The following is a 13730-nucleotide window of genomic DNA, read 5'->3' as shown; positions in this document are numbered from 1 at the left end:
CAATGATGTCCCTTCCCAACAAATTGTAATCTGCTTCTTCCACTAATAGTAAATTCCCTAAGCAAATTTTATTTTCAGATTCTATTTCCACATCTTTTATTACAGGCACTTCAAAGGGGTCTCCCTTTGCACTGATTACAAAAACTTTTTCTCTGCTAGCCACACATCCGTATGGCAATTTCTGCAGGGTACTTCTCTCTGCCCCAGTATCCACAAGAAAACTTACCTCCTGTCGTTGGGGTCCCACTTTTAATTTTATCAAGGGCTCCTTGGATGTTCCGGTCCCCAAATTAAAGAGCCCCTGACACCCCTAATCTTCCTGAAAAATTTTCTCATCTTTTATTCTTTGTTTACAATTCCGCTGAACGTGTCCTACCTGTTTACAGTAGTAGCATTCAGGGGGTTCTCTCCGTGGGGACGGGGCTGCCCGGTGAGAACCTCGACTTTTTCCGGGTAGTGTTTTAAACTTACCCTGCATCTGCTCTTGTTTCTGGACCTCTTTCACTGCAGTTACTAAAACCTTAGCTTGCAATTTCTGCTTCTCATCTTCTCTCCTCATGTATACTTTTTGAGCTTCCCTTAGGAGCTCCTGGAGGCTTTTATCTTGCCACCCCTCGATCTTTTCTAATTTTCTCCTAATGTCTTCCCAAGATTTAGCAACGAATTGTGTTTTTAACAGAACCTCCCCCACAGGAGAGTTCGGGTCAGTCCCAGAGTAAATCTGTAAACTTCGCCGTAATCTCTCGATCCATTCAGTGGGTGGTTCCTCTTTCCCTTGACACTCTCCAAAAACTTTGCTAATATTCTGGCCCCTAGGGACTGCTTCTCTTATACCTTGTACAATTATGCTCCTTAAATCCATCATGTTCCGTCTGCCTTCCTCCGTCTGTGCATTCCAGCTCGGGCTTATGCTAGGCCATTTCTGGTTACCTGGTGTCCCCTGTGGATTGCGTCTGTCCCAGTCTCTGATACCGGCTTGTTTAATCATCTCTCTTTCCTCCTGATTAAACAATGATCTCAGGATTGCCATAAGATCGTCAAAGGTATAAATACTACTCCCTAAAAATTCGTCTAACCTCTCAGCCACACCAAAAGGATCATCCAACAACTGCCCCATCTCTTTCTTAAATGCCCTTACATCTCCAGAGTTAAGGGGTACATTCACAAAACCGATCACTCCCGGGGCCGTCGGTACTTCCCTAAGAGGGAACAACCGGTGCCCCTCTTCAATCTCTCCCCATTCATTATCCATCATTCTCGCTCTCAAACGGGTTCTACTTGCGGGAGGGGAGTTGGTGATTGTGGGTTGCCTCCCCATTATCAATTGTGGGAACTCCGCCGCCACCCGGCTGATGGGAGGGATCCCCTCCATTGTATGGGAGGGTCCCGGTTGTGGCGGCTGGACCGGCAAGGACGGATAGGGTGATCCCCAGCCCTGTGCAGGAGAAACCTCCAAAGAGGCTGCTGTGGCTAAGGTGTTTGCAGGCGGGGAAAGGGGAAGGGCTGCCGGCATTGCTGCCGGCCCCGAGTCTCCCACTTGAGACACACGTATCTCAGTGGGTTGGTCTCGGGGGCCCAAGGGTGCTGAAGGCACCACTTGATCTGCAGAGGAAGGTCCAGCCGGTCCATGATATGGGGGTGGTAAGTGGTCGAGGGGTTCCCAGGACTCAGCTCTCGACTCACGTTTTTCTTTTTGTTTTATTAGGAATAGCCCTACTCTGACGTTTACCCAGAGCTTAGCATATTCCCTCTCCTCAGGATCTGAGGGGACCTTGTTCTTCAGATAGGAGAATAACTTATTACACGTCCATTTTTCAAATGTGCCTAACACTGGCCAAGTGAGATGACTTCTCAACTCCTGTCCTCCCCAAACCTCCATACAATAATGTATCAATTTTGCCTTTGATTTCCCCTTCCTCTGGGGACAATCTTCCCAGTGTTTTAGCATCCACCCCAAGGGACTTTCCAGTGGGATGTCTGGTGATTCCTCCCCCTGATCAGAGGAATTTTTCCCTGTGCTTCTTCTTTGAAGCTTACTCTTTTTCTGCCCCATACTTCGCAAATATATTTTCTTACCTGTCTTCGACTTCTCCGTGAGTCGATATCAGTTTCTGCGCTGTGTACTTACTCTAGGAATCAAAATTTTGCCGATACTCACCCTTCAGCGAACTGAGCTGAGGTCTCTTGTAATCGGTACTTTTGATCCTCTTCCGGACCTCTACCTGGGTCCGTTAACTAAAAGGGTTTACCAGTTCCCAAGCTCGACAGGACATATCCTTCCCCTTTTAGTTCCTTGCGATCAGTCCCCTGAGACACCCTTTGGCCTCAGGTTTTTACAAGTGTGTGTCGAGAAAAAAAGCTTTCACTCTGGGTCGCTTCCTTCGCGGCCGGCCAATTCCCTCGCGGGAGGATGGAAATGCGGCCTTGAAGTCCGCACTCGCTTCGTGATCAGATCACGTCTCACACACTCGCCCGATCGCCCACTCAACCAGCAGTACTTACAGCTATTTTCCTGCGTGGGTGTCTTTGTGAACAATAGACGTTTTACGAACAAAACAAGCCGCGGCTTCCCGAAGGCTCCGTGCCTTCCCGAGCTCTCCGATCCAGATCCTTTTCTTTTTTACTGTGGTTTTTATCTCAGCCTAAATTTGGTTCGGACGTCGGAACGAGCTACGGGGGCTCTCAACTCACCAGGCCGCCAAAATCAGCGGGGGTACCCATCCTGGGCAGTGAGATTCCCCGCAGTTTCTCCGATCCGAGTCACGGCACCAATCTGTTATAAATGCAAAGGCAAATTTAGGTTAAATAAAAGAACAGTTTATTATAAAACAATTTTTATAATAAAAATAAACAACGAGGAAAAACCACAATAAAATAAACAGCGCAGCGCTGGGTGGACAGGGGTCTATACCCAAAGGTATAGGTGTTCCCAAATCCACGAAGGAGGGTAGACTGTCCGGGGTTTTTATAGGGATTTTGTGTCCTGAGGCCAAAACTCTGAGCAGTTACTGTTCAACAAAGAGTTTAGATGGTTGGTTGAATGAATTTCCTGGAACCGTGGAACTGAATCAATAGACGACTGGGCAGAGTCCTCTCGTATGTAAAAGTTCTGAGTGCTTCTTGATTGTATCTTCGGTTTGGGCTCTCAGAGTGAAGTATCCAAGTCCGGTGTGGAGTCGACAGATATCTTGGCTGGGCTTCCACTTATTGTCCGGCCTGTTTGCATCTTCAGTCGGGGTTTGCAGGGAGGGGTGTCCAGGTGCGGCGTGGAGTCGATGGCCATCTCGGCCTGGCTCCTTTCTTTGTTTAGCTTAATCGTTTGTGTCCTGCTTTTTCTTTCAGGCTGATGAACGTCGCCTAGGGTCGTTACCGCCTGAATGGGTAGTTACTGCTGGGTTTGGGGAAATTCTTCGGCCACACTATATTTTATATACTTTTTACATTGTTACAAATCTAGTTATATACTTATTTATTCTTTCACGAATTTTTATCCAAGGTTACATTTATCACAGTATCCAAGTCCGGTGTGGAGTCGACAGATATCTCGGCTGGGCTTCCACTTATTGTCCGGCCTGATTGCATCTTCAGTCGGGGTTTGCAGGAAGGGGTGCCCAGGTGCGGTGTGGAGTCGATGGCCATCTCGGCCTGGCTCCTTTCTTTGTTTGGCTTAATTGTTCGTGTCCTGCTTTTTCTTTCAGGCTGATGAACGTTGCCTAGGGTCGTTACCGCCTGAATGGGTAGTTACTGCTGGGTTTGGGGAAATTCTTATATATATATACTTTTTACATTGTTACAAATCTAGTTATATACTTATTTATTCTTTCACGAATTTTTTTATCCAAGGTTACATTTATCACAGGCCGAACATGCCTAACTCCAAAGAAAGCATCCAGAGGGCTGATTGACGTGGCAGGAGGTAGCTGCGACACGTCCTTCTTGGACCGAGTCATGGCTTGCAAGGCAGCGGCAGCGACCGTAGACTCCACTTTCATGTCTCTTAAGGTATTTATTACAACTCCCCAGATCGGACTGAATGATAGAGTGTCTTTGCTTTTCCCCATAATAGATTTTTCTTACAGCTGGTCTCCTATATCTTTCCATTCTTCCACTGAAAAAAGCAGTGGCGGCACCTGCAGGCGCACGTGTTCTCTAGCCCATACAACGAGCTTTTCAAGGTCCTTATCCTTGACTGCTTCCCCTCATTTAATGATAATGCTTTGAAGCAGTTTTTGTGCTGCTGCAAATTCAATTTCCATGCTAGCAGTCCTGGACAGGGGAAGGGTCCCGACTCCTTCTCCCTGAGTGCCGAAGCGTACCTGCCTTCAGTCTTCTTCCCAGGCCCCTCCGTCCCCAGCTTTCCCCAGCTGAGGTCCGCTTCCACGTCTACCCGCCATGCGAACCTGCCAACCCAGCTCCGATCCGCTTCCACATCTATCTGCCGTTCAAATCCGCTCTGCTGGCCCCGGTCTGCTTCCACGTCTATCCGCCGTGCGGACCTGCCGAGCTGGTACCCTTTGCCTGCAAAGGGTCCGTGTTCAGAGCGCCAGGTAATGGAAAACTGCTCAGACTATTCACTGAGTCCTCATAGAGGTATAGTGACCGTCGTTTATTTCTATCTTTTGCACACTTTTATAGGGTCCTACAGGGTTTGCAGGGCTTAACAAGCTACTGTTGGTTAATACATATTTACATTCTTTTCCATGTACACAATGCCATTGTTTTTCTTGATTCTCGCTGTTCCAGGAGAGTTTCAAGGACACTGTCCTTAGAATTGTCACCTGGATTGAAAGCTTTGTTGTGCAGACAGGCTTTTACTAAAATATCGTGTCCTTGTTCTGCTAAAATATTCTCTACAAAGCTCCCTTCCAACCCAAACCATTCTGAGACTCTCTGACAGTCTATTTACCTCCTGAAATTACTTTGTTGCCCTTAAGCCAATTTCCAGCAGAAAAATTCCAGCAGTCCCCAACCCACAACCACGGTTACAGCTGGATTGCAGCTTCCCGAGCTGAGGCAGCTTTGGTGGAACATGTGACATATCCTAAATTCCTTCTCTGTCAAGAAGGTGTGTGGTCCTGCAGGTAGGACTGATACAGGAATAAATTTTCCCACCAGCTGTTTTCTTCTTAATAAGGGCAGCGGTGGTGGTATGTGGAGGCTCTGGAGCCAAGGGCAGTAATGGTGTGGAAGGAGGCCTCTAATGCATGAAGTCAAAGCATAAAAGGAAGGTTTCCCCCCATATAAGAGAAGGAAAAAATCTTTTTCCATAGTTCTTTGCACCACCATTTCACTGTACGCCAGTTATATGTATCCAGTTGGCCATCCCCCACCTTTTTTACCTTCTCTAGAAAGTTCTCCTGTGTGTCCCCATTGGCACCAGTTTGCTGCAATCCTCTGCCCCTGTTATCCCATTGGTTCTCCCTGACCCCACCTATGCACCATTTTACCCTGTTCCTATTGGACCCTGACCTGCAGATCCACCCCCTCAAACCCATATATAACCCTGGACCCTCCATTGTTCCCTGTCTGTGTTCCTGGACCCCTTCAGTGTGTGGCTGTAATAAATCCCACTGAAACGCCATACAAAAACCCTTCCCAACTCTCCACTGTTGATCATCTATCCGTGGTGTGCTTGTGAGTGTGAGTGTGATTGCAGCCTGCCCAGATGCTTTCCTCCTTGGAGTCACTTTCAGGAAGGTAGCGTCACTTTACCATTGCACCCGATGCTACAGTGGTGGGTGTAATATACGTGTATATGTATGTGTGTGTGTCTATTTCTTTTTCCAGGGCTGCTGTTTTCTATTAAGAGGAATGTCACAAAGCTGTGCCATTTCCTAATTAATAATAGGATAATTATTATCTACACAGGCCAAGTAAAAATACTTTTATATTTTAGAGCAGAATTCACTTTGTGATTCACTAACATTGTTTATATACAAAAGGTCATGTAGAGTGGGACAAGTGAAATATAGAATGTTGTTGTCCAGAAAACAGTGGTTCTTTTATAGAATCATGAAATGGGTTGGAAGGGACTGTCACTAATGGACACAAAGTAGAGAGCGACGGTCCTTAGCACACACAGCAGCCAAGGTTTATTTCAGGAGGCAAAGGCCTTTATTTTGGGGTTTTCAACCCTTTTTATAAAGTGTTCCGATACAGGTTAACCTGGTTGGTACAAGGAACAACACCTCCCTTATCCCATTGATGGGACAAGAGAAAAACACTCTCAGAATATCTGTGTCATTATTTTGAGAAACCAAAACCTTATTTACACAACAGTCCTTGAGAGAGAAAAAGTTTCCCAAAAGACTTTCCCTTGGGAACACAAATCAGCCCGAGAGCCTGAAACTCTTTCAGGTTCAGAAAATCATGTCCACAAGGGACATTAAAGATCATCTCATTCTACCAATCTTCCCCTATTCCAGGTTTCTCCAAGCCCCATCCAACCTGGCTTTGGACAATTCCAGGGATGGAAGTGATGTAGGAATGGGATATAATCACTTAGACTCACTTGTAAAGGGGAACAGAGCTGCTCTGTGTGCAGCAGAGAAATACCTGAAAAGCATTGGCCTGGTTTTTGGTACATAAGCAGCAAGTTAAAATGACCCCAAAACATCCAAATATAATAAACTGTCTGAAGAAAAACATTCATTAAATCAAACACACAGCAAGTAAAACATACATATAGAAAAAAAAAATAAATCTTGCATTCACCTGTGCAGTCTGACTCCATTCAGAGGCAAAGCTGCCAGAAGCAGCTTAAATCCAAATTCCATATTGATGTAAATAAGGATCACACCTGCAGCAGCCATGGAGTAGGGTCTGCCAGATCCTCAGCTCCTGGACAGGACTTGCCCACCACAGGTGCTATATAACTCTGGTGGGTCTGGGAGTCTCCAAATGCCTGAAAATGAGATAGACAAAACATAGAGCTGCCCTACACATATTACAGGAGTTAGAGTGATTTCCCCTCCTCTGTATGTATACATCACTGTATTCAACCATGACATAAAAGAAAAAAGTTGGCTTTCCTTCCTCTTAAAAAGGGAAATAGCAATACCCTGAAATCATATGGCTTCCAGGCAGCTTCCCAAGTACGCTGTTTTCATCAACTAATGCCCAACAATTGCAATTGAAAGCAGATCTTCCTACACTGTAAAAAAAATTATTTTATTAGAAAATATCAGGTCTTAGATAATTTTATTTAGCCAACACTCATCCCTGCATAGTGAAAGAAAATGGGGTATCCAGATAGAGAAATGTGAGTTGTTTAGATGCCCAGGCTCACAACATCCCCAGCAGCTCTGGGTGTTTCCAAACATCAGACTCTGCCTTCTCTTTTTCCTTGACATACAGCCAGCATTTTCCAGTTTGATAGGAGTCACCAGGGAGCTGCTCTGGAAGGAGGAGATGGTAGGTATAATTACTGAACTGGTAATCAGGATTTTCCTGGTTTACTCTGTGAACAGAGTCACAACTCCAGTGGGTTTTCTGCCAGCACGGAAACCTCTAGCCGCATTCCTAGAGAAGGGCCCAAAAGGAGACAGGTGAAAATGAGATCAGATTTGGACTGAACATTTAGTGCAATATTCTACATATACAAGGCTCACAGGAAAAAAGATGATGCAGAATATTTTATATATATATGGTGTGTGTGTGTGTGTGTGTGAAATACATATGTATATTATATTATGCAATACAGATGCGCAATATAGGAAAGGTCACTTCTCCTTCCATCTCTGAACTTTCATTTTCTTCCTCTATATTTTTGATCTGTAAACACAGACTCTCGGCAAGTTCTCTGGCTCTTTCTTAGGGAAAGAGGAGATCTGTCCAACTGTTTGACAAACAAAGCATCCTGATAACACTTTGTAATTAGTATGTAAGAATTTCTCCACCTGTAATCTCTGGTGTGACCATACTCAATAGAATGGGTTTGTTTTTCTTTTAAATAATCAAAATCCTGGGTTATTTCTGTAATTTTTCCTTATGATTTTTGCTGTCCTAATTTAATTTAACCTGGTTACCCTGTCTATGGCATGTAAATGTCCTTATTTGTCATTCCCCTTACAAACTGCTTTCTGGTCTGTGGGTTTCAAGTCTATTCTTAATAGACAGAAAAGGGAAAAATACTTATTTTTAGGCATAGAGAAAGGGAAACAATCAAGATAATGAAGCCCTGGAAAAATCTCTGGAAGTGAGGTGATAATTCCAATCACTTTGAGGCTAAACAAGCCACATGAGGCAGATTTGGTGGAACGATTTTGTGAAGGTCTGACTTTCACAGGAGTTCAAGCAGGAAACATTCCCAGCTCAGGACCTAAAACCTGGCTAATCTTTATGGCCCCTTGGCAGAGTGCAGAGCAGCAGGGCCCCCCTGCTCTGGAGCCAGGAGCAGCACTCCTGTAGCACGAGATGTCCCTTATCATCTTGTGTTCAATGAGCTGGAGACCAGGCAGTGTGGAGGCAGGTTACACCACCACAGCACGGGTTCAAATTGTCTAGATATGGTCATGAGCAGCTGTGGACAGATCTTGCTTCTTCCCTCATATCCTTTGTTTCTTATTTTTAAAATTTTAGGGCTGCACAGGAATGTCAAGTCTCCAGCTCATTATGGGACCATGTGACTACCCTGGAGTTTGAACTCAGATATACTCCCTACTGAATGAAAACGTGTAAAATGCTTCCAGCAAAGACTATTTTGCACCAGACTGTACTAAGAAATGCAACAGAATTTCAACACTTACATTTCAGAGGCACAGAAGAGAAGAACCATCCTTGTCCAGTGTGCAGCATTTTGGGGGAGGCTCCAGAGCACCTCCCCCATACAACAGCAACAATTATATCAGCCTATGGAAGTATGTTGGTTGTGGTTTAGTTTGGGGAATAAAACATCCTGATTCCATATAATGATGCATGAGCTTCTGTCTAATTAATGCACACAGTTTTGCTTCCTAAAGCAAATCTTCAGAAGTCCCAAAATCACACATTTAAATCAGTAAAATCATGTTCAAGCTGACCATGTTGGGATAGATCACAATTTCTGCATGCTTTATAGCCTGGAGAGATACGAGAGTTTATCTAATATTTGGATAAAGAAAAAGAAAATCCCAGCCCTGATCATTAGGATATTTTTCCCTAGGAGCAGAATATATGGCTTGGACCCTGGCTCACCTCCTGTTTCCTTGTGGTTTTCGCTGGATAAAGCATTCCTCTCCACTTCCTCCTGTGAACATTTGTACCCTGTTGTGGGGCACTAATCAGTATCTCCTGCCCTCTGCCCCAGAGAGACATTTTAGCAAAAAGTGAATTAATTTCTTAAAGTCATAATTAGATATGATAAGATAGAGATAGAGAGAGAGAGATACAGATACAGATACAGATACAGATACAGATACAGATACAGATACAGATACAGAGAGAGATACAGAGAGAGATACAGAGAGATAGAGAGAGAGATAGAGATTGATAGAGACAGAGATGATAGAGAGAAACATGGATCTGTTAACCCTTGCTTTCACTTCCTAGGGATCCATGAGACACTATCTCCTGTATCAGAATGGTGGCTCATGAAGAGGGACAGCACTGACAAAGGAGCCAAAGGCTGATGCTGCACATCCAGAAATGCACTTTGGTTGTGGGAAAACTCTTCCAGTTAATCCATCCAATGGGGTAGTTTGGGATTTGACTTCCATCCTTGTAAGGATGTGACACTGTTGATTAAGGAGATTGAAAATTTGAAGGGTTTTGATCAGGGCAAAGCACCAACCAAAGAAAGAGAGGCAAGTTTCAGAGGGAGATGTAAAATTTTCAGTGTCTCTGGTGGAGAGCCTCTAGAGGCACTTAAACTGAATTCGAGAGCAATCTGCTCCATCCAGCAGAAAACGACGCACATCCCTGAGGTGCGACATTGCCATCATGTGGCCATCCCAACTCTGCAGGAACACCAGCAGGGACAGGGAATCGGAACGTTATCCCAGATTTGCAGCTTTTTCAATTGTCTTCAGCACTAAGAGCCTACACGAGAACTGGTGAGGGGGTGACGCCCTCTCCTGACATCCCTCTCCAACGAAAAACACTCGTTTCTCCAGACCTGCCCTCCTTTATGCCAGGGAGAAGAAGCATTTTCTATTTCCCAAGGCACTGCACTCAATGCCAGGGTGACATTGCACTGCACAGAATAGAGCACAACTGACCATCCAAAATGAACAGAAACACCAGAAATGCCAAATGGAACATTCCTGATGTCAGGAAGCCAGTCTTCAGGAGTAATCTGAATGAGAATAGCACAATGGCCTGGATCAGGAAGGAAATAGAGCAAATATATATATGAACATATATGAGGACAATATACAGAAGTTAGTATAGAGTCAGGAGTGGAAAGCAAAGGAAGTTAACCAAATGATGAATTTAAGGAAAAAAAAAATATACTGACAGAGCACAAAACATGGTGGAATGCAGAAGTGAGCTGTGATAAAATATGCAGATGACAGTGGAGCAGCAACAGAATTAAACACAATCTAGGAATGATGAGGGGCAATGAGAGCAGCAAAGACAAATAATTTCATGCTTGAGCAAAAAGCTGTTCATCCACACAAAATTTATGTTTGCCCTCCTCTGGCACCATGGTACAAAGCATGATTTAGCTTACTCGCAGAATGGCCCACTGTTTCCTGGAATTACAGCCTCAGGGAGGGGGACACAAACTTCCTAAGAAAGGGAAAACCTTGATGCAGAAATATAACAGGAGTTTTCTGTCCAGCTGGCACACCAGGCAGATAAACACACAAATAATTTGTAAAGAAACTCTGTTGGATGTTCCTTAGAACACCCAGATTTCAGCTATAACAATATTGTAGCAAAACTTCACTAATAAAAAAGGGCAATGGTATCAATTGAGAAATTAAACAAAATATTGACAGGCACAGAACAGCAGCTCAGCTCCCACAGTTGCCCGGCCCTGCAAAGGCAAATTCTGTTTGTGTTCCTGTTTCCCAGCAACTGGCACCTGGAAACACCTAAAAGAACCTGCCTGCTGCCACCATCTCAGTTGGGGCCAAACCCCTGCACTGGGAAAGATTCTTCTGCACTGAACTGCCCAAACCAGGGAGGAACCTTCTTCTGCACTACAGAATTTGCAAAGAAAAATTGCAAGAGCCTGTCGCCCTGAAAACTCAGCTTCTGAGCTTGCTGACATAGTTTTCTAAGACTTTCCCAGGACAGTAACTGTAAACATAGAGATAGGTATACATTCCTTCTGTTACACATCTTGTGATGGACATCTCTCATGGCCAGTGGAGTGGGAAAGTGTTATCCTGACCGCCCAATCCCTGGCCATGGTCAGAAACCTATAAATCCTGGGAGGAAAAATAAACTTTCTCTTTCCTTTCACCAAACCTCGAGCTGTGTCTGTGTGATCTATTCAGTGCCAGCGGCAACAAGAGCCCTAAAGTGGTAACTTAAAAAGCCGCTTAAGGAAATCAGGTAAATATTTGCTATTACCCTGAGCTGGATCTGCTGACATGGTAATTACACCTTTTTAAGTTCTTTTTTTTATGGTGTTTGCATGTTTTTTTGACAGATTGAATCATCGATCACCTGTAACAATCCTGGAAAGTGTGGCTGTTTCTATTGTGCAGTTTCTCCTCTCTAGGGTAAAAGAGAAATTTTTACTCATTTTTTTTGGCAAAAAGGCTGATTTGTGAATAATGCCCCCAGGCTCCAAGAGTTTTGTTCTCTTTGTCTTCAACCAATTTTCCATATGCTGCTGCAAGTTTCAGTAGCTTTTTGAAGAGACTGTTCACTATTATTTATGTAGTGCAAAACGAAATGAAGGTTTGAATTAAAATATTACTTTTCTTTTTCATTTAGGACTGTCAGCTCTATAGCACCTAAACTGGGAATTTTTTTAATACAATATGAGTACAGGAGAGAAAAGTTTTCCAAGAATTACTGACACACCAGGGCACTGTGGTAAAGACTTGCAGAGGGCTGAGGCAGACCCATGTGTGTGCCTACCACATATGGATGGGGGAAGAAGCCAGAGTCCCATATAAGTAATTCCACAGGGTCTTTGGCTTCCCACACAGACCCCCAGAGACTCTCCAAAACCTCTTCTATGAGCTGAGGAGCTTCTTGAGCAAAGTCCTTCAAAAAGGCCACATCACAAACTGCAGTACCCAAGGCAAGCACCCCGAGGCTGTGCTGTTCAAGGCGGGTGCTTACCTGGGTGAAGCCACAGCCACCTGTGCAAGCACCAGCTGCATCACCTTCTACTCCAATTTCTCATCCTGCAACGAGCGTTAACTCTGCTGCATGAGGAAAATGTTCAGCTTCCTGCTGAGGTACCTCACCTCTACTTCTCTTAGCCCTATCTCTGCAGGGACAGTCCGCCTGGGACCCTGAGCAACCTCTGCACCCTCTGGCCCTGGGTGATCCTGCAGAAGCTGCCAGAAGGGGCATGGCCATACATGCTCTGCCACTTTTTTTTTGTGTGGCATCATAGGGGCAACCCCTCATCACCCAGCTCGCCAGCAGGTACACAAAACTGACATCAAATTAACCTAACAGGAATTAAAACATACTTTAGAATGGCCTTTCCCCAGAGAATGCAAGGGAACTCAGTTGGACAGCAGAATCTAAAGGCTTTTTCCTCTCTCAGACCAGCCTCCCAAGAGCCTTTTCAAGCCATGGAAGGCAGTCTCCTTCCTCTGATGTCTTCAAGCCAAGGAGGGCTATTCCCAGGTGCATTTCTGCCCTTTGAGAGGGAACAGCTGTATCCCAGACTCAGAAAGATAAGGCATTTAAAAATGCCAAAGGACTAATTCAGTAGAAGTCCTCATTCTGAAGAATGAGGCACAGACCTGCGCTGAGGATGGCACAGATCCATCTGCTTTTTGGTGTGAAACTGAGATCACAGATGGCAAAAAAACCCCAATGAAGTCCCCTCCTGCCAAATTTAACCAATGGAATAACTGGGGGTCTCAAATAATGGATTATGAACATATTTTTGTTTTAATTCTCTACCTTAAAAGCCAGAGTAGTAAACCCTGAACCTCAGTACTCCCTGCCCACAGAAGGCAGTTGGAACTACATGACGTTTAAGGTCCCTTTCAATCCAAATCATTCTGAGACTGACAGTCTATTTACCTCCTGAAATTACTTTGTTGCCCTTAAGCCAATTTCCAGCAGAAAAATTCCAGCAGTCCCCAACCCACAACCACGGTTACAGCTGGATTGCAGCTTCCCGAGCTGAGGCAGCTTTGGTGGAACATGTGACATATCCTAAATTCCTTCTCTGTCAAGAAGGTGTGTGGTCCTGCAGGTAGGACTGATACAGGAATAAATTTTCCCACCAGCTGTTTTCTTCTTAATAAGGGCAGCGGTGGTGGTGTGTTTATATATGGTGTTTACATATTTGTATATATGTGTGTGTGGTTTGTTTTTTTTCCTGGGGCTGCTGTTTTCTATTAAAAGGAACCTCACAAAGCTGTGCCATTTCCTAATTAATAATAGGATAATTATTTTCTACACAGGCCAAGTGTAACTTAAAAAAATAATAATGATCAGGCTGTGGCTATTTTTTAACTCTCAAGGTCACTAGGTGCTGTTGGAGTAGGGGCTCCCTGTGCAGCCTCGCAGGACACACTGTCTGACCAGGGCAGCTCTGACTTCACTTCTATCCCACACAGGGTCCTGTCCAGCCTGGTGCTGTCCTGGGGAAGGACAGA

The 13730-nt window shown here is 44.6% G+C and overlaps 1 protein-coding gene across 1 annotated transcript; it reads left to right on the top strand.

Annotated features, from left to right (window-relative positions):
- The first annotated feature begins 3948 nt into the window (after window positions 1-3948).
- APOBEC4 (apolipoprotein B mRNA editing enzyme catalytic polypeptide like 4) lies at window positions 3949-12824 on the top strand. The gene is given in 4 exon segments (XM_088060487.1): window positions 3949-4002; window positions 4355-4507; window positions 11929-12346; window positions 12349-12824. Coding segments are annotated over 4 exon segments (1101 nt in total).
- The last annotated feature ends 906 nt before the right edge of the window (window positions 12825-13730 follow it).

The sequence above is a fragment of the Pseudopodoces humilis genome, chromosome 10 (genome assembly GCF_049639895.1).
Source record: "Pseudopodoces humilis isolate 2021_Gansu_Grassland_sample_001 chromosome 10, ASM4963989v1, whole genome shotgun sequence".
Lineage (NCBI taxonomy): Eukaryota > Metazoa > Chordata > Aves > Passeriformes > Paridae > Pseudopodoces > Pseudopodoces humilis.
The sequence above is the reverse complement of the archived record's forward strand: the minus strand, read 5'-3'. Positions and strand labels throughout refer to the sequence as shown.